Genomic DNA, 19,605 nt, shown 5'->3' with positions numbered 1-19,605 from the left:
TGCCCTGGAACGCGCGAGCCTCGGAACCTGTGGACGCGGACGTGCGGCGCCGGAGGGCAGCGGGGGACGCCGTCCGCAGACGGACCCGGAAGCAGGTCGCCTCCGGCTGCCGGGAGCGGGAGGCGGAGCGGAGCGGGACCCGGGACGCGGGTGAGCGGCGAACGGTGAGCAGTGGGCGGCGGGCGGCTCGGGGTGTGAGCCGAGCCCCGCAGCTGGGAGCCGGTCCCGGCCGGGCTCTGCATTCTCGGCGCCTCCTCCCGGGCCAGTGGGTACGGGGAGTGACCGGAGGGAGCAGGCGCTGCGGCTGGAGCCTCTCCGCGCCGAGTCCCCCGCAGCCCCCCAAGGCGGGGTCCGCGTCGCAGGCGGGGACAGAGGCCGCGCCGCGTCGGGCAGGGTCGGGGTCCAGGCGTCGCCCGCCGCCCCCGGCCCGGTCCGGTCTGGAGGGCGCCGGGGTGTGCTTCTCTGAGTAGTTGGTGTAGACGCGGGGGGTGGGGTGCCGAGGGCACTTTTGTGGACAAATTAGCTGGAATCCTGGGAAGTATTTTCTCACAGTGGCCTCGTCTTCCTTTTTTGTCGCTCAGCCTGTGAGAACAGGACGTGAGAAAGTCACCCCAACGCGGGCTTGGTGGCCAGCGAGCCATGGAGTCCCTAGAGACTTGCCAAAGATCACTGACACTAGTCTGTATTGTTCTGAACCTCAGTCTACTCATAGTTTAAAAAGTTACAGCACAGGCTTCGTAGGGTTGCTAGCAAGATTAACCAAAGTAGCATTTACAGCTGTAGCGTGCCTGCAAAGGAGGAGCCTAAGAAAGGGTTCTTTCCCTGACTCCATAGGTGTTTGCTAAAGTCACTAAGGTGGGAAATCCTAGGCCTGTAAATGCCGTGCGGACCACTGCTAGGCCTCCACTCCCAAGCTGAATCCACCTGTGCATAAGACACTGACATGGAAGGACTTTATCCACCGTGTCTCCCAAGGACACGTACCATTGTGGTATCGCTGGTGAGTTGACAGGCTAATAACAGGCTAACCTCTACTTTCCTTGACTTTCAGCCCTCTTAATTACAGCCCTAATTTGGGGTGTTTGCTGTCAACATCCTCTTAGCACTTGCTAATCTCCCTTTTTGAAATAAGGCGACAAACTTCAGGCTCGGAGCTTTGGCAGGCAACAAGATCAAACTTGACAGGCCATGTAGGTTACTGGAAAGAATGTAGTTCTGGTTATTGATTACAGGCTTTCAGCTCCTAAGAGGCTATGAAATTTCCCTTTTTTATATATTTAAGCTTTTTCTTCAAGGCAGAAACTTAAGTGAATAATAATGTTGGTAAGGCAGAGGTATTAAGATGGTGTATAAATGAAGTTTGCAAGCCACTGCTCTCAGCTTCTGTTCTCATTGGCTTCCATTTTGAAATTGGAGATGTGCCTTAATGGAAAAATAGGGAGGCCCCAAGATTATCACAGGCAATTAATCAGTTAAAACTGCCAAAATCTTTTAAAAGGTGGAACCTGGTGCATTTTAAAAAGAAAAAAGAAAAAAAAAAAGTACCTGGCTGGAAGTAAGGAAGCATGAGTTTCAGCCCCAACTTGGTAAATTTCCCAGCTTACCTTTGGAAAATCGCTTTCTCTGGGTCTTAGTTTGTTCTCTCTTGAGATGGTTGTACTGGATCATCACCAAGACTCCTTCCCCCAGGATTCCATGATTCCATATCCTTAAAGAAAGTGATTTTTTTCCCCTAATAAAGCAGTGGTACTCAGGAGGTTACAAACTACTCATGCAGTAGTGGAGTATAAACTGTTAAACCAGAACCCGTTTCTTTAGAGCCAGAGCTGCTGGAGACAGGCCACATATCAACTGTGGAATAGCAGCTACACAGTGACAGGTGGACAGGTGCTCTGAAATTGGGACTGATGCTGATGTGACTTTTGTGACTGTCCAATTGTATCCCTTGTCCTGGATAAATGAGGTAATCCCTCTGAAGATGCTAGGGCAAAATGTTTGTCTCTAAAGGGATCTTTACAGAAGAATATGTTAATTATTTACTGGAAGAGTATTTAGGATCCTTAGGTATGAAGGGGAGTAGTGGAGATGTAAAACTTCCAGAAACACCATGGAAAATAGAACACTGAGGGGCTTCCCTGGTGGCGCAGTGGTTAGGAATCCACCTGCCAATGCAGGGGACACAGGTTCGAGCCCTGGTCCGGGAAGATCCCACATGCTGCAGAGCAACTAAGCCCAAGCGCCGCAACTACTGAGCCTGCGCTCTAGAGCCCACGAGCCACAACTACTGAGCCTGCGTGCCACAACTACTGAAGCCCACGTGCCTAGAGTCCGTGCTCCATGACAGAAGCCACCGCAGTGAGAAGCCCGCGCACCGCAACGAAGAGTAGCCCCCGCTCGCTGCAACCAGAGAAAGCCTGCACACAGCAACGAAGACCCAACACAGCCAAAAATAATTTTTTTAAAAAAAGAAAAAAGAGCATTGAGTAGGTGAAATGTTTGCAATACTCTTACAGATTTAAAGTCAGTTTTTCAATTTTAGACATCAAAGAAAGTATTTTTATTATTCACTTTGCAGGTAAAATTGCTCTTTTATTTATTCAGTCAGTATTTGCTCATCGTCTGTTACTTGTCATTAGAGTAACAGCCCTGTCCTCTTGGAGTTTACAGACGTTCTAGGAACTGTGAGACAAAAAAATAAATACGTAGCTGGAGAGGCTCTCAGGTATAGTGGTCAGTGCTGTAGGGAAGCAAAGCAGGGCTGCCGCTCCACCCAGGATGCTCACGGAGGCTGGACAGGATGAGGGCTGCGCATGTGTGTTTAGGTCCTGCCGCTTGATCTCTGGTTTTCCCGACCCTGCGATTCCTGCCGTGGGGCAGCACAGCAGCCCCACCAAGGACACTGGCAGGACAATTACACCATAATTGCTGGCTGCTCTTGTGACGCAGAAGTGAGAAAACCTAAGGGAACATTTTAGGATAAGTCCTTCCTACCTTGGAAGGGATGGGAAACTCCCTTTGCTGCCAGTTTCCCCTTCTGGCCTCTGGCTTCTGTGGGTGAGGGAAGGGGAGTCCCTGGGCCGCCTTGAAACTCTGCCCCCGGACACTGCACAGCTCATGCCTGCCCTGTGCCGCCCCTGCTCTGCTCTGCCCCTCATGGCCCAGGACGACACACTGAGCGTGCAGTGGGTGCTCTGTAAATCATGTGGGATCCCTGAGCTCATCCCTGGATGTGGGGCTGCTACGGCCACGTGCTCGTAGTTTTGAGAGACGTCATCAAGTCACTCCGGTCAAATTCCACCAGCCACGTCCGGGTCTGCCTGCCCCCCAGCTCCACCACCTGCAACCCTTGCTGGTGACATAAGTACAGGCCCGTTCTAGCTGTACTTTGCTTGGGGGAATGTTTTGGACATCAGGTCATACCGTAAAGGGCTAATTTCCTCATTATCTAAATGACTCCTAAATAAGACAGCAACCCTCTTGGAAAAAATGGGTGCAAATATGAATAAACAGCTCACAGAAAAGGATCCATCCTGTCTTTCCCTAAAAGAGGGAGAACCCTTTAAAGAAGAGTTAGTGCCTGAGCCGGGCCTTTGACAGTAGAGCTGCCTTCCCCAGGATCCGTGGAACATTCCAAGCAAACAGATGTATTTTTTTCTTTAGACGACAATGTCCAATCTAACCAGCCAGACCCTGGCCTGCAAAGTGAGAGGTGGGGCAGGGCAAGTGGGGAGGTAGGTCAGAGCCTTTTGCAAAGGGTCTCTCGAGCTCTGCTGGGGGCTGGATCTCCTGGCCAGTGGGTCTCAGCCCAGTCGGGAGTCAGGAGGACATGGGTGCCCAGCCTGGGCATCTGCATTGGGTAAAGTGCCCAGGGCATCTTCATGCTCAGCCAAGGTGAGGATGCCGTCTCAGCCCTGGGGGTAAACGACGGCTCCACGGGAGGGGGGCCAGGCCCAAAGGCCCCCAGGGCTTCCTAGCATGGATTTGGGGACAAAATCAGCCTGGGGTCGTGGGGCCACCTCAGCTTTTCAAACAAAGCCGTGGTCCCGATCCGGTTCAGTTGCCCTAGGCAGTTGTCTGTCAGGTGCCTTCACCTTTCCCGAGTTTCTTTTTCTTCTTGCCTCGGGTTTGTTTTGTTGTTTAAAGGGAGAGGTTCCGCTGGAAGCATCGTTGTTTTCTGCGTGTCTTTTCTCTTAGGAGTTGGCAAGGCAGCAGCGTGACGCTGCCCTAGGGCAGTGTGTGAGCTGTTTCACTGCCATTTCCCTGAGAGCAGAGTGAGGCAGGGTGCTGGCAGCCTGAGACGAGATGAAGACGGTGCTCATGGTGGCTGAGAAGCCGTCCTTGGCCCAGTCCATCGCCAGAATCCTCTCTCGAGGTAGGAGGGCAGCCCCAGCGCTCTCAACGGCTTTGATCTGTGAGCGTGGGCGTTCCTGCTCTGCAGGTCAATCCTTTCTTCTTCCTAAGCAACCCCAGCCCGCTGGAGTCAAGTCTGTTCAGGACAGCAGGCGTGGATGAAGCCCTCGGTCACTTAGTCACTTAGTCCCTGTGGGGTGCGATTACTGCCACGCTGAGCGTGAGCCGGGGCTCCCACAAGGTGCAGGCGCAGCTGGCAGCACGTGGCAGGCAGGCCACTGGATGAGTGCTGTGCCGGGCAGGGTGGTCGGTCACGAGCAGCAGAAATGAGCCCTGCTAACTTGCGCAGAAAGAGTCCACTGGGAGGACCCCACCCGGCCTACTCTGCTGAGGCCATGCCATGGGCATCGGCACCACCGCCCTGTGGACACCCCGCTGCAGCTGCACCCATGCCCCTCACGCCACTTGATGGTGCCACGAGGCTGAGCCGTGCCCCTGAGACCCCAGGGCACTGGAAAAGAGAACACCTGCCCTTGCCTCACCCCGGCCCCTGGGTGGTTGGTGGGTGCTGGGGACCCAGAGATGGCAGGCGTCCACGTTGACCTCCCCTCAGTCCAGCGGCTGAAGGAAGAGGAGACCCCAGGGCAGCAGGCTGAGAAGTCATCTGAAGGAGAAGGGAGACCCCAGAAGTGCCCGGTCCCCAGAGGCCGAGAAAGTTCAGGGAAGAGGCCATTGGTTGGGGGTGGAGAGGTCACCCTGGAGTTCGATAGTTAGGGGGTCTCTGGGGAACCTCTGAGTAGGGTTTGAAAGGGGCAGAAATCAGATTCAGGAGTGAACACAGAAATGCAGAGAACGACCCGAGAGTGTCTGCTCTTGAGCGTCCAGAGGGGGCGCTCCCGGCCCCCACACACACCCAGCTCTGCGTGTTTCCCCTGAGAGCCGCTAGATCTCTCAGCACCCGGTGACTGCTGTGGCCTGAGGAATGTTGTCACTGACCACTGTGGGGAGGGGACCCCGGCCCTCCAAGAGGCAGCGTCAGGGCCCCGGGTCCCCGCATGGCTGTGCTTCTCCTGCAGGGAGCATGTCCTCACGCAAAGGGCTGAACGGGACGTGCTCAGTGCACGAGTACACCGGGACCTTCACTGGCCAGCTGGTCCGCTTCAAGATGACGTCCGTCTGTGGTCATGTGATGACCCTGGACTTCCTGGGTGAGCCTCTGCCCCCCCTGCCCACCCTCCATTGCACTGAGGAGCCCTGCCTGGTGCTGCCCAGGGTCCAATTGGAGCCCAGGGCAGGCTCCGGGCAGAGAGGTTTGTCCAGAACCCGTGAGTCCTGAGGCCAGCAGACTGTGGAGAGCTGACCTGGGGTCCCTGTCCCAGTGGTGCCCCTTGGTCACTGTCTGCCCTGCACCTTCCTGTGCAGAGTGGAGGCAGTGGTCCCCACCTGGGCAGGGGCCTGGCTCATGCAGGCATTCCACAGAGGGCTGCTGCCCCTCCGAGTATGACTTTTGTCCCGCAATCAGTCAGTGGTGATTGGAAGGCCAGCATCAGTGACCCAGTGGGGCTGCGTGCAGGGTCGCAGTTGATGTGGGTCTGACCTGGGCTCTGACCCTCGCTCCACCGGAGCTGGGCCTCCGTGCATTTCTGCTTCTCGTGTGTGAAGGGTCTGAGATCAGTGCCATCGCCTCCCAGGACTGTTTGAGGCCCCAGTGGGGCGGGAGGTGCAGCACTGAGCACGGGCCGCTCACAGCAAAGCCTCGGCAGGGCATTCGGACCCTGAAGTCAGGGAGCTGGGGCTTGAACTTGGCTGTGTCTGACCAGCGAGGCCTAGAAGGAAGCCTACAGGCTGGGCGCGTGAGGCCCGAATGCCAAGTAGAGAAGTTGGGGGGGATGCGCTGGACGGGGGGCCTGAGGACACTGAGGGCCCCCGGGATCCGCTGAGCACCTGTCGGGGGCCGGCCAAGTGCTGGGCGGGGAGAGGGTACAGAAACCAGCTGGAGGAGGAGACAGGGCATGAGTGGCAGTGAGACTGCCAGGAGCGGTGCCCCCAGCCACGGGGAACATCCGGGAGTAGCTCCCACACGTGGCTCAAGTGTGTTGTCGGCTCACAGCTCAGGCGAAGGGAGGTCCTGCTCTGGGCAAAGGGTTCTCCGAGCCTCGCCCTCCCCACCCTCCTCCTGGGGTCCAAGTCCCGGGAAGCGTGAAGTGTGATTCTGACATACAGTGCCTGTGTTTGTAGGAAAGTACAACAAGTGGGACAAGGTTGACCCCGCCGAGCTGTTCAGCCAGGCCCCAACGGAGAAGAAGGAGGCCAACCCCAAGCTGAACATGGTGAAGTTCCTGCAGGTGCGTCCTGAGCGTGAGGGAGCACCCCACCCGCCCCCACAGGTGCCCTTCGGCCCACTCCTCCCCCACAGTCAGCCTGGGCTCCCCGGCGCCCGGGGCAACATCCTGCTTTTAAAATAGTTTGGTGGTGGTGATTTCCTAATTTTAAAACAAATACATACATGTGATGAAAATTAGAAAATACAAGTAAGTAAAAAGAAGAAAAATTAATTATAATTTCACTATCCGAGACAACTACTGTTAATACTTAGTTATTTCATTTTAGCTTTTTTTTAAATGCGGTTTTGGAGGTTACGATCACGTGGCATTTATAACTTTTTTGTCCAAAAAACAGCAGTTCTGAACTAAATTCTTTGCTGAGAGGTTAAGCCAGCCTGACTGTAGCCAGCTCCTTGGCTCAGCCTGGGCCCTGCCCTGGGCTCCAGGGCTCAGGGTGATCGGCGGCCGGGCTCTGCTCCGCCAGCCGGGCAGGGGTGCCATGGGCAGGCACTGGGGGCCAAGGCAGGTGTGATTCCCCATGTGCTGTGCTCAGGTGGAGGGCAAAGGCTGTGACTACATCGTACTGTGGCTGGACTGCGACAAGGAGGGAGAGAACATCTGCTTCGAGGTGAGGGGGCTGGGGGTCCATACATCGGCCTTCCTGCCACCGTCATGCCCCTCCTGGGGCTGATGCTGCCAGGGTAACCACGGCACCGGCTTAAATTCTGGTGATTCTGTAAATATTTTAAGATGCACGGGCTCTGCCCAGGGGAGGGAGTGTCCCTTTGCCTGAAGGGCACATTGTGAGGAAGGGCAGGATTTCCTAGACGGAGGACTGCCTGGAGGAGAGGGTGGGTTCTGAGCATCGCACCCTCCACCCTCCCGGCGCCATGCAGGGACCTTCAACCAGTGCTGCTTGACACCCTTTCACATACCTCCTCCTTCTCCCCCCGCCCCCCAAGCTGTACCCTCCCGCCTCCCGTCTCCGCCAGCCCCCAGGCGCTCCCCCCCTCAGGCTGGAAGCAGGTGGCAGCTCCCAGGCCTGCCTCCCACAGGAGCCCCTCAGGCTGGAACACCCCAGCTCTCACCTGGGACCTGGCACCTCAGGAAACTGTTCCCAGACACCCCTCTCCCGACCCCTCCCCTGCAGGGCTGCTCCTCCCCAGGGACCTTTGCGTCTGGGGTGGAGAATGTTGGCAGCTCACGGGCTTTCTCCCCTCAGAAACGGAGCCACTCCCTCCCCATAAGGAAGCTGCATGGCCAGGCTCCAGCGGCGACTCCCCTCCCGCTGCATGGCCTTCACTAACTCTTAGTGAGTCTGGGCTCCAGGCCCCCCAGGTCCCCCACCCTGCTCTAGCCCTGAGATGCACCGGCCCCCACTCCTATCCACTGTGTTTTCTTCTTCTTTTCCCTTCTCTGTCTTTCTTCCAGTCTCTGCAAAGTCTCCCAAATCCCCTCGGCCCTCCCAGCACTCCCTCCTCTAGAAGGCGGGAAAGTGGGTGGAGCGGGGTAGACTTGGAGCCTGGGGTCCCTTGTGTCCCCGGCAGTAGCGCCTCCTGGTTCGGGGGTGGAAACCACTGTAGGAAGAGAGGGGGCGGCAGTAGGAAGGGGCTTTGAACACAGCGGTGAACAGAAGGAAAGGAAGCGCATGGCAGGAGGCCCATGGAGACTGAGGCTCCAGGAGGAGAGGGCAGTGGAGGGGGCCTGGCACCCAGGTGAGGTGAGGTGTGGGCATTACAGCCGGCCGCCTCCCCAGGTCCTGGACGCGGTGCTGCCTGTCATGAATCAGGCCCACAGCAGCGAGAAGACAGTGTTCCGGGCCCGGTTCAGCTCCATCACAGACACAGACATCTGCACTGCCATGGTCCGCCTGGGCGAGCCCGACCACAACGAGGCACTCTCAGTGGACGCACGGCAGGAGCTGGACCTGCGCATCGGCTGCGCCTTCACCAGGTGCCGCCGGCCCCCTGGCCAGGCCACTGCCTTGCCTGGCTCCCGGCCTCCCCCCAGGCCTGGTCGGCGACAGGAGATTGTCAGCATTTTTAAATCCCCAAGAAAACTGTCTCTTTAGCTGACGCAGACCACAGAGGTCCCCGCTCGACAAGCAGGGTGGGCAGGTCTTGAGGGAGTGGAGGGGCAAGGAATAAAATAGGGCTTCCAGCCAGGGTGGACAGAGCCTCCGCTCTTCCCTCTCCATCTTTTGAGCAGGGAGCAGTTGCCTTGGCCTCCTCCCACACCCGCCAGCCAGCCTCCTGCCCGACTCCCACGAGCAGCTAACGATGATGTATTTGAGTGAATGTTTGACTGAAATGTCCTCCTCTCCCCCCACCCCCCTTTATAGGTTTCAGACTAAATACTTCCAGGGGAAATACGGCAACCTAGACAGCTCGCTTATCTCCTTCGGGCCATGCCAGACCCCCACGCTGGGCTTCTGCGTGGAGAGACATGATAAAATCCAGTCCTTCAAACCGGAGACCTACTGGGTGCTGCAGGCCAAGGTTCACTTCCTTTTCCTGTTCATGCTGGGTCTTTCCGGGTTTGGATATGGATTCTGAGAGCCTCCATCATCATTGTCATAGTCCCCAGGCCAAGGGTACAGCTGTAGGTGGCTGTCCCATCAGGAAGTGGTTGTGGGTGCCCAGGGAAGGGCCCCTAGCCTTCGTGGAGGCCGTAGGACAAGGCCAGGCCTGGACGCTCTGGCAGCTCAGGGTGAGGTCACCCTCTAGGCCCACGGTTGGGGTGGTCAGGTCCAAGGACTGGACTGAGGGCCACGGGCTGCTGACTTTCGAGCTTCTAAGAAGTCTTGGAACCCCTGCTCCAAGTAAAAAGGAAGGTTTTTGTAAGATTTAGAGCATAATACAGAGCTACTTCAGTCAACACAGGGCTGGGGTCTCCTAGGTGGGACCACATCTAGTGCCAGCGGGGCTTAGGGGATGAGAGGTGGGGGCTCCGATGCTCCCTAAGGACACCTCAGCCTCGGCTTGAGGCTCCCCTCCTGAGGCCATCTGGCTGATCTCAGCAAGGAGGCCTCGTGTCAGAGCAGCCTCCACTTGGGGAGGGGCTGGGCCTCAACTTGCACATCTGCGGCTGCGTACCTGAACAGGTACAGCCGAGACACTTTAGAGGCAGGGCCCAGGCGAGGACCAGCTCTGTCTGCCCCGATTCTCCCTGCTGGCGCTGGCTCACCTGGATGCTTTCTCTCCCGGGCTCTCCTGTTCCCCTCCTGCAGGTGGATGCCGATAAGGACCGATCCCTCCTTTTGGACTGGGACCGAGTGCGCGTGTTCGACCGGGAGATCGCACAGATGTTCCTGAATATGACCAAGCTGGAGAAGGAGGCCCAGGTGGGCTGCTCCACCCATGTCAGTCCCACCTGCCTTGGGGGGGCCTCGGAAGACTCTGCTGACCTAGGCTTATATCTTTCTCTGCCTTTCTGGAACACAGACACTTTTTAGACAGAAGAATGGTTACTCACGACACGCTCCCCCTAAGAAATTCCTGCCCAGGCCGTAGCTGCCGTGCACCACGTGCCTGCTCTGAGCCCTCCACGTGCCCTGTGGGCATTACCTCCTTTGGGGGGATTCCACCCAGATGTCCCTTTTCTGTGACACCTCAGGCTAACAACTGGAGGCCCCTATGCACATCAAGAACCCGCCCAGGTCCCACAGCCAGCGCGGGCGTCTCTGGGTCATCAGCTTTCGTGGCCTTCATGTGCTACGTTTCTTACTCAGATTTTCACAAATTGGAAAGCATGGGCTGCGTGGCTGTTAGGAAGAGGTTGATGCCACCTGGCAACTGGCTGGCCACATGGGTGGGGGCATGTCTGTGGCCGTGACAGCTTATGCCTTGCAGTTGTGACGGCCCCCGTGGTCACTGAGGCTCGCCCGGCCTCCTTCAGCCGCCTTCTCTCCTCCTTCCTGAACCTTCCTGGGCGTCCCCGTGCCCAGGGCAGTTGACTCAGGCTCCAGAACTTCCCCTAAAGCTGCCCCGTGCTTCTACCTGCAATGGCCACCCCGTCTGAGTGCCCCCTCCCCTCCGCCCGTGATCCAAGCTGCCCCTGCTGCACAGACACCACTTGGCCTCAGTGTTAGCCCCACATCTGTCCGGAATTCAGGGGGCACGGCCCTGGCCAGGTCCACGTGAGGTTGGCAGGGGCGAGGGGTGGCGGTTGAGAGGTTTGGATTGTTTTTGCCACAGACAAAACGGTCATCTCTTCTGACAGCTGCTCAGCCCAGAGGCTGACGGTGGTTACTCACCACCATTTTCCTTAAAGTGCGTGGTATTTACCAAGTTCCAAAGTGGTTACCCACTTTTAGAAGTTAGGAGATTTCACATAAAAAAATCCCAATTTCCAGCTTCTCCTGACAAATTGGCAGGTGTAGCAACACTAGTGGGCGTAGTGAGGGGTAAGCAGCTGCCCCTGCAACAAGCCCTCACCCCATGGCCCCCTGTGCCCCCCGCCAGCCCCGTGGCCTGGCAGACGCTGGCTCCTGTTGGGTTTCAAATATGCAGCCCTTTCTCCTGACTCTTCCCCTTTTCTCCAGGTTTTCTGTTTCCCTGGAAAAGAATTTTCTTTCATTTTCCCTTCCTGGGCCTGAACAAATGTTCATTCAAGTCCTGAGTCCACTGTGAAGAGAACTGGAGAAGCTGGGAGGGTAAAAGAGTCTAGACCCTTGGCCACATGTCCTGAGCCTGTCATGGTGTCTCCCTGCACCCATGTGTGAATCTGTTCTGTCCCCCAGGTGGAGGCCACGAGCAGGAAGGAGAAGGCCAAGCAGAGGCCACTGGCCCTGAACACTGTGGAGATGCTGCGTGTGGCCAGCTCTTCCCTGGGTGAGTGTGGACATTGCCTCAAAGCCCCCAGGAGACTTCTTGGGGCAGGCATGTGGCGTCTTGACAATAGCGATTGTGACGATGGCTGCTACCTGAGGGGGACAGCTGCAGTGGCGTCCCTGGTGCAGGGAGAGGCCAGGTGTGGGCGGAGCACTCGACAGGTGTGACAGCTGTGACGTGGCCCTGAGCCTCGTTTCCAGCATAGCGAGAAGGTTGTGCTGGAAGGTTGGTCTGGAGCTGGCAGCCTCCAGGCATTGGTGGCCCTTCTGCAGTCTCAGGAAACCGTGGGCACCATCCTCTCAGGGCAGCACCTCCAGGGATGCTCGAGGGGCAGCGATGACATGGAGTGACCGCTCGCTGAGGCCAGCTTCTGCAGGTTGGGGAGGATCAGGAGCACGAACCCCCATCAGTGCCCTGCAGCGCTGTGAGCGCGGACACACCCGGGGGCTCAGGACAGAGGGCGCGTGTGGACCATAGGGTGTGGGTGTGACCCCAGGCCGAGTAGGACACAGGCGCTCTGAAGGCCACGTTCAGCAGTACGGCTACCAGCATCTCGAGGGTGACCCTGGGGTGTCCCCGCCCTGGTGGGGGAGCTTGGCCTTGGATCAGGCCGTGTGACCCCCACCTCCCAGGAGCCTGGGAACCTGGCCCGGGGGTGCCTGCTCTCCTGGCGTCCGGGCTGCTGAGCCTGCATGTCCGGCAGGGATGGGCCCACAGCACGCCATGCAGACCGCAGAGCGGCTCTACACACAGGGCTACATCAGCTACCCGCGCACCGAGACCACCCACTACCCCGAGAGCTTCGACCTGAAGGGCCCTCTGCGGCAACAGGCCAACCACCCCTACTGGGCCGACACGGTGAGGCCAGGACCCCACGGGCCAGGCCAGGATGGGCAGCCACTCCTCCCATGTGGGTTGGCAGCCATGCTCGGCTCATGCCTTGCTCCGGGCTTTCCCCTCAGGTGAAGCAGCTGTTAGCGGAAGGTATCAACCGCCCACGGAAAGGCCACGACGCTGGCGACCATCCCCCCATCACCCCCATGAAGTCTGCCACGGAGGCTGAATTAGGTATGGGGGCTCCCCCCCAGAAGTTTGCGCATGTGCAAACACGCACACACGCACGCGCATGCGCACTTCAAGCTTCCCAGGAGGGCCGGGTGAGGAGCTTTGGCTACATGGCACCTTTGGACGGGGTCAGGCCCCATCAGCAGTGTGGGCCCCCACCGGCCCTGGCTGCAGTGAAGGGGCCACCTGAAGGTTGTGCTCTGTCGCCATGGACGGGACAGGAGTGAAGTGGTGGCGGCAGGTGTGTGATGTGCGGGCAGGCGCTGGAGCAGGCCAGGCAGGAGACCACAGATGGAGTGGGATGAGACCGGGGCAGGGTGACAGGCTCAACCATGGGGTGCCCTTACTTCCCACTCTCGAGGCCCTGCTGGTGGCCTGCGTGCTGGGAGAAGGCAGGAGAGGGAGACAGGAGCCCCTGTGCACAGCCCCAATCTGAAGCGATGGTGGCAGGTCACTTACGGGGTAGGTCGGGCCCTGAAGCGCAGTCCCACCCAGAAGCAGGGCCTGAAAGAGCCACCAAGGCCTGGAGATGCTTGCGATCCTTCCTGTATGTCCCCTCCCCCTTCGAGGGCTTAGAGCAGGCCAGCCCTGGCGCCCAGGCCCTGCTGCTGGAGCACGAGTGCCGGGGCTGCTTGGAGCCAGAGCCCAGCACTGAACAGCCGCGCCTGTTGCAGGCGGCGAGGCCTGGCGGCTGTACGAGTACATCACCAGGCACTTCATCGCCACGATCAGCCACGACTGCAAGTACCTGCAGAGCACCATCTCCTTCCGGATCGGGCCTGAGCGCTTCACCTGCACGGGCAAGACCGTCATCTCCCCAGGTAGGTGGAGCCAGGCGGGCGCCTCTCCCACCTGCGCAGACATGACCACCAGCCCTGAGTGTTGGCGCCCGGTCTCCGCAGGTTTCACGGAGATCATGCCTTGGCAGAGTGTGCCCCTGGAGGAGAGCCTGCCCACCTGCCAGAGGGGCGACACCTTCGCCGTGGCTGAGGTCAAGATGCTGGAGAAGCAGACGAGCCCCCCTGACTACCTGACGGAGGCCGAGCTCATCACGCTCATGGAGAAGCACGGCATTGGTGGGTCCACAATGCCTGGGATCGGTGGGTCCTAGGGCTGGGGCCCAGTGTGGCCAGCTGAGCCTGCAGGGTGGCCGCGGGCAGGCCCTTGCCGAGGCCTCCACCTCAGGACCTGGCCTTGCCTGTAAAGGCCAACACACACCCTCACAGGCACTAACTGCCACCCCCAGAGCTGAGTGTTGGCCCAGGTTGCCAGTGACTCACCCACAGGGAGGACACAAAACTCAGAACAAATCCACAAGGTGACAGGAAAGCCAAGTTCCCACAGCACTGCTTCCCTGCGCGGGGAGTGGACGTGCCCCACCCGGGGAGCTTGTGAGCTCAAAAGTGGGGTCGCTGAAGCACACGTCTCACGGGCGAGGGTCTCTCCTAGTCCCCAGGCCCAGGGGCTGTGACCCGAGGCCTCACACCCCAGGGGATGGCCTTGTGCCGGTGCCGCCTCCCCAGGTGGTGCTTGCTCCGAGGGGCGCTGCCTGTTCCCTGATGGGCTCTCCCAGCTCACCGGGCCCCTCACAGTTGACAGGCTCTGGAGGGCTGTGGGACAACCAGGCCACGGTATCTGGACTTTGCTCCATCACTAACAGTCCCGCGGGTGCCTTGCCAGGGAGCCTCTTACCTGTGCCCGGGGTCCTGGTGACAGTGGTAGCCTTACCAGGAGAGCTGGGCTGCTGCTTCCAGGGGCCTGGGTGCCTGCAGTGGGTCCTGGTGGTCCTCAGCCTGCTGCGGGTGTGGGCGCCGCTCACACAGCACCCTCTGCCCCTTCTCGTTGATGGGACGTCCGTGGCTTCTCGTGGCCACACACTAGACAGTGTCACGGACCACCCGACAGCAGTCAAGGGCGGCCCTGTTGACCGGGGACCCCGGGGCTGTGGCCCGAGTGCAGGAGATGCCGCGGGAGTGTGCGGTGCAACACTGCAGAGCTGCATGGGGCTCAGAGCCTGGCCCACCTCATCCCACCAGCCATGGACCTCGAGGAACAGTAAAGGCAGCATCTGGCAGTGCCAGACGACCTTGATGTCTTTGGGGCAGGTGCACCCCGCAGCTGGGAGCCTGCCCTGGGGGCTGATCACAGGGGACCGGGAGCCAGCAAGCGGGCAGACCCGGGCAGGTTTTGGAGGACAATTTGTCAGGGAGGTTCCTCTGCATTTGGGGGGCTGGGGCCTTGGTTCTGGAAAGGTGTGGGTGCCGCAGGGTCAAGACAGGGAGAGGCCAAGGAGGGCACATTTCCAGATGTGAGGGGCAGGCAGCCGAGCTCTGTGACTTTGGTGGAGTTCCTTAGTCTCTCTGAGCTGGGAACATCGATGCTGGGTTCACAGGACAGCCCAGAAAAGGCCTATGGTGCCCAGGGGCAGGGCTGAGAACCAGGGGCCACGAGGCAGGCGGGGGTGAAGGGGCAGCCAAGTCTGACAGGGCCCTGCTGTGTCTCAGGGACGGATGCCAGCATCCCCGTACACATCAACAACATCTGCCAGCGTAACTACGTGGTCGTGGAGAGTGGGCGCCGGCTCAAGCCCACCAACCTTGGTATTGTACTGGTGCATGGCTACTACAAGATTGGTGAGTGCAGGTCAGGGTGTGAGTCCCGCTCTGCTCACAAAGGGGGGACGTGGGCTCTTCCCTGCAGACTGGGCCCTGGGGTCCAGCCTCGTCCTGTGACACTGTCCTGGAGATGGCGTGTCCTGGCCACTCCACACGGGGTGCCGGGGGAGATCACAGGTGGGGGCAGCCCTGGCCCCGTGGCACGAGGGCTCACAGTGCGTCCCCTACTCCGCAGATGCGGAGCTGGTGCTCCCCACCATTCGCAGTGCAGTGGAGAAGCAGCTGAACCTGATCGCCCAGGGTAAAGCCGACTACCGCCAAGTCCTGGGCCACACCCTGGACGTCTTCAAGAGGAAGTTCCACTACTTCGTGGACTCCATCGCGGGTGAGGCCTGCCTCTTCCCTGCTCCTCGGCCAGAGGACCCTGGTCAGGGCTGCTGCCTCCGGCAGTGATACCAGCTCCCAGATCCAGGCTCTGGGCTCCAGGCCATTGTCGGGATTACAGAGCGAGTGTAGTGACAGCACATGCAGCACACGCGGATCGTGTGACAAACAGGGCTGCCGCTTGCCGTTCAGTTACTGACGCAAAGACCCCCACCCTCAGGGGTGGCCGTATTTACCCTCAGACTCTTGGCCGCGTGCGGTAGCTCCCTCCAGCCTGCCCAGTATACCGGCTGTCGTGGAGGTGGGCACCCCGGGGTCGGGGTGTGAGTCCCGCCCTGCTCACTTTCAGGCATGGATGAGCTGATGGAGGTGTCCTTCTCACCCCTGGCGGCCACCGGCAAGCCCCTTTCCCGCTGTGGGAAGTGCCACCGGTTCATGAAGTACATCCAGGTAGGGGGGAGGGGCCGGGAGGCACGGGGCAGGTGTGCACAGATGGGCGGTCTTGCCACCCCGCGGGCCATGCTCCAGCTGCCTTCACACGGATTGACGGGGGGTTCCTGGGCAGCTTTGCCAACAAACCCCCACCGCTGCCTCCAGACCCCAGCAGCACGTAAGCCATTAGGCCACTGAAACACGCACTGTCCATGTTCTCTTGACAACATGTTCCTTGCTGTCACGGATACTAATGTACGTGCAGAGATTTTAGCACTGCCTTTGTGTACGTGTGGAGCAAGTGTTCTGAGATTCAGTGATCAGGGATCCTTGCCTGAGAGGTCCTGGTGATATTCCACACTATGTGCTACCTACATATGTTATGCATTAGCATCATGCATTATGTGTTACGTGTTATAGATGTTACACGTTATGTCTTACGTGTTATGTATCCTATGTCTCGGGGAGAATGAGGGCGGGCAGGAGGGTCGGCAGCCCCAGCAAACCTGTGACCACCCCCCCCCGACTTCGCCACAGGCCAAGCCAAGCCGCCTGCACTGCTCCCACTGTGATGAGACCTACACCCTCCCCCAGAACGGCACCATCAAGCTCTACAAGGAGCTCCGGTGCCCGCTGGACGACTTCGAGCTGGTTCTGTGGTCATCAGGCTCGCGGGGCAAGAGCTACCCGCTGTGCCCATATTGCTCCAACCACCCACCTTTCCGAGACATGAAGAAAGGTGAGCCGTTCCCTCCCTAGCTAGCTCGCCTGTACCCCGGGCACCTGTGGTCCCTCCTCAGCACCAGCCCTGCTCATGCCACGCTGGACTCTGAGGGGACCCCGCGCCTACCATTCCTGAGCTCCCTGCACAGGGCCCCAAGGACCCAGGTGTGCTCGGGCACTGCTCAGGGCCCAGCCGGCCAGTCTGCCGCTCTCTGCCTAGTCGCGATTGGATGGTTGACCGTCGTCAGATCACTTGTGATCTGGGCAGTGGGCATGCTCCTGGGCTCGGGGGAGTGAGAAGATGCAGTGGGAGAGGGCCGCCCCCGGCAAGGGGTGAGCCCTCAGTCACCACCTTTCTCAGAGAGACACATCCCTGCCCTCCAGCAGCTTACAGGGCAGCAGATGGCCCCACCTGGGCCACGGGAAGCAAAGTAAAGGGGGGGGGGGACTTGGCTGGAGGCCGTCCGGAAGCCGTCTGGAAACCTCAGAGTGGGGGGACATCAAAGGTCAAGGAGGTCTCAGAGAAGAAGAGCCCAGGGCCGGCATGCACGGGGCGAGAGGAGCGCAATCTGCTGGGATGAGGGTTGGGGTGGAGGTCCTGAGGGTGGGTGGGCGGGCAGGTAGGTGTGCATAATGTTACCCCCCGCACTCCCCCCAGGCACAGGCTGCAACGAGTGCACACACCCCACCTGCCAGCACTCGCTAAGCATGCTGGGCATTGGCCAGTGCGTGGAGTGCGAGAGCGGTGTGCTGGTGCTCGACCCCACCTCAGGCCCCAAGTGGCGGGTGGCCTGCAACAGGTGCAATGTGGTGGCGCACTGCTTCGAGAATGCCCACCGCGTGCGTGTGTCTGCCGACACCTGCGGCACCTGCGAGGCCGCCCTGCTGGACGTCGACTTCAACAAGGCCAGGTCCCCACTGCCGGGCGACGGCACGCAGCACACGGGCTGCGTCTTCTGCGACCCCATCTTCCAGGAGCTGGTGGAGCTGAAGCACGCAGCCTCCTGCCACCCCATGCACCGCGGGCCTGGGAGGAGGCAGGGCCGGGGCCGGGGCCGGGGCCGGAGGCCAGCGGGGAAGCCAGGCACCAGGAGGCCCAAGGACAAGATGTCGGCCCTGGCCGCCTACTTCGTGTGACGGCCCTGCCCAGGCTCTGCATGGCGTCCTCTGGGTCACAGAAATCATTAAACACATTGTCTTCTCCGGAACGAGCAGCTCGCGGGACCTTGCCTGCTGTCAGAGGGTTGTGCCCGTCCCCCATTGGCCCTCCGGCCCCATCCGCTCGCCTCTCCCTCGTCCTGCACACGCCCCCTGAGTGCCCGCTCCGCCCACGTCCTGCAGGGAGGCCACCACACACAGAACGGGGAGCAGACCCAGTCCGAGGCTCCTGTCACGTTCTAGCGCATGTGAGACACGGCACAGTGACTGTGTGCATGCCTCGGGGGTAGCCCAGGCGCCTGGAAGGCAGGAAGCCACCAGCTGCCCACCACCAGCTGTCCCAGGTGGGAGGAGGCGGCTGGGAGAAGCCTCCCTGGATGTTGGCCCTCACTCCCACCCACTGCCCCGGGCCAGACCCCCGCTCCCCACTTGGCGTCTGGGAGCGGGTCTGAGCGTGGGGCCTGCACCCTTAGGGCCCATTCCCATTTCAGTTCTCAAACACCTGTCCTCTCAGACAGAGGCAGGCAGCAGTTTACATGAGGGAATCGCCCGCGTGCCAGGTGGAGAAAGTACCCCACAAGCCACACCACCCTGCAGGCCGCCTGCCACCTGCCCCCTTCCCAAGCCTGCTCTACCCAAGGGGCACTCACATCAGGCCTCCACACTTTGGGATTTCACCCCCTGCCCAGGCTCCACCGCAAGAAGAGGCTCCATGAAACGCCTCTCAGAGCCTGTGCAAGGGGCAGTCAGAACCATACTGCCCACACACGGACCACTACCTCAGTTGTAGATTCACCCCAGAGGCTGGAACTCAGGGGCCGGATGGGCTGGGTGACGTGGGGAGGCTCCTTTCCCAAGGGCAGGAGCGGAGCTGGGAGCTGAGGCGGAATGGAATGTAGCGGGGAGGGATTGACAGAAGCCACAGGGCACGAGTCGGCTCGCCGGCATGTCCTTGGCCCAGCACCCGCCAGTAGGAGGCAAGCTCCTGGCCAAGCGGTGGTGTCTCGCTTCCCCGTCATCTCCCAGCACCAGCCTTGAATGGAATCAGTGCTCCGAGGAGTCTAGTGTGGGCCCCGCTGAGGAAGCCCATGGGTATGTCAGCGTTCATGGGCTTTGCGATGTGGAGTCCTGTCCCAGGACTGCCTCACCCACACTGTGGTTCTCAAAGTTCACCCTTTACTCATTCTGATGCAAGTGGTCCTGGGCACAGTGAGAAACGCTGAGGCGGGGTCGCACAACAGCCCTAGGAGATAGATTGGTTGCTATTGTCCCCGCTTTTCTGGTAAAGAAACTGGGCACAGGGCAGCTAAGGAACATGTTCAAGGTCACAGGTCCTAAGAAGTAGCCGCGGGCCTGGCTGGGGTCACCATGGTGATGGACAGGTTACAGGATGTAGGAAGGCGTGAGGAGGAGAATGGGATGAGCAGCACCCGCTCCACCCTGCTTCCTCTGCCCAGGCACCCCCTGCCTTCCACACCCACCCCCTCCACAGACGGTGTCCTTTCAAATCTGACAACTGCTTGTTCTCCAGACCCTCCTGTTAGTGAACCTTAGTTCCTGGGATGGACAAAAGCCATGTGTGGGCCTGGAGGTCAGGTGGGCAGGGCCCCAGTGGGGCTTCTGAAAGCTCTTCCTCCATAAAAAGTTTAAATTATGCTTTACAACTGCATTGATATAAAGATGAATATATTAATATATACTAAGACATTTTCTTTGACCTAA

The 19,605-nt window shown here is 59.6% G+C and overlaps 2 protein-coding genes across 6 annotated transcripts in view; both read left to right on the top strand.

Annotated features, from left to right (window-relative positions):
* The first annotated feature begins 67 nt into the window (after nt 1–67).
* TOP3B (DNA topoisomerase III beta) lies at nt 68–19,588 on the top strand. 5 transcript variants are annotated; one of them, XM_082417863.1, is made up of 19 exons: nt 88–164; nt 835–1,000; nt 4,195–4,372; nt 5,427–5,558; nt 6,589–6,695; nt 7,228–7,302; nt 8,431–8,627; nt 9,016–9,172; nt 9,904–10,017; nt 11,416–11,506; nt 12,210–12,364; nt 12,469–12,574; nt 13,246–13,392; nt 13,474–13,647; nt 15,076–15,204; nt 15,422–15,571; nt 15,920–16,020; nt 16,540–16,741; nt 17,384–19,588. In XM_082417863.1, exons 3-19 carry the CDS (start codon nt 4,303–4,305, stop codon nt 17,860–17,862), a joined length of 2,586 nt encoding a protein of 861 aa, XP_082273989.1. In that variant the 5' UTR covers nt 88–164; nt 835–1,000; nt 4,195–4,302; the 3' UTR covers nt 17,863–19,588. The 5 variants fall into 5 exon arrangements, with proteins under 5 accessions (XP_082273988.1, XP_082273991.1, XP_082273990.1 ...); XM_082417862.1 differs by lacking the exon at nt 835–1,000 and having other exon boundaries at nt 68–164; XM_082417864.1 differs by lacking the exon at nt 835–1,000 and having other exon boundaries at nt 80–150.
* PPM1F (protein phosphatase, Mg2+/Mn2+ dependent 1F) overlaps nt 16,653–19,605 on the top strand; it is a 27,366-nt gene continuing 24,413 nt past the window's right edge. The window contains exon 1 of the mRNA XM_082417876.1: nt 16,653–16,741. The gene's annotated coding sequence lies outside the window, so the exon portion shown is untranslated. The remainder of the gene's footprint in view (nt 16,742–19,605) is intronic.

The sequence above is a fragment of the Balaenoptera physalus genome (assembly GCF_965194825.1).
Source record: "Balaenoptera physalus genome assembly, chromosome: 12".
Lineage (NCBI taxonomy): Eukaryota > Metazoa > Chordata > Mammalia > Artiodactyla > Balaenopteridae > Balaenoptera > Balaenoptera physalus.
Note: the sequence above shows the minus strand (reverse complement) of the source record. Positions and strands in the feature narration are given on the sequence as shown.

What these genes read in the sequence shown, in the direction of transcription:
- TOP3B (XM_082417862.1), top strand. Translation starts at nt 4,303, where the DNA reads ATGAAGACGGTGCTCATGGTGGCTGAGAAGCCGTCCTTGGCCCAGTCC. An exon ending in ATCGGCTGCGCCTTCACCAG is followed by an intron (nt 8,628 to 9,015) that starts GTGCCGCCGGCC and finishes CCCCCTTTATAG; the next exon opens with GTTTCAGACTAAATACTTCC. An exon ending in CATGGAGAAGCACGGCATTG is followed by an intron (nt 13,648 to 15,075) that starts GTGGGTCCACAA and finishes GCTGTGTCTCAG; the next exon opens with GGACGGATGCCAGCATCCCC.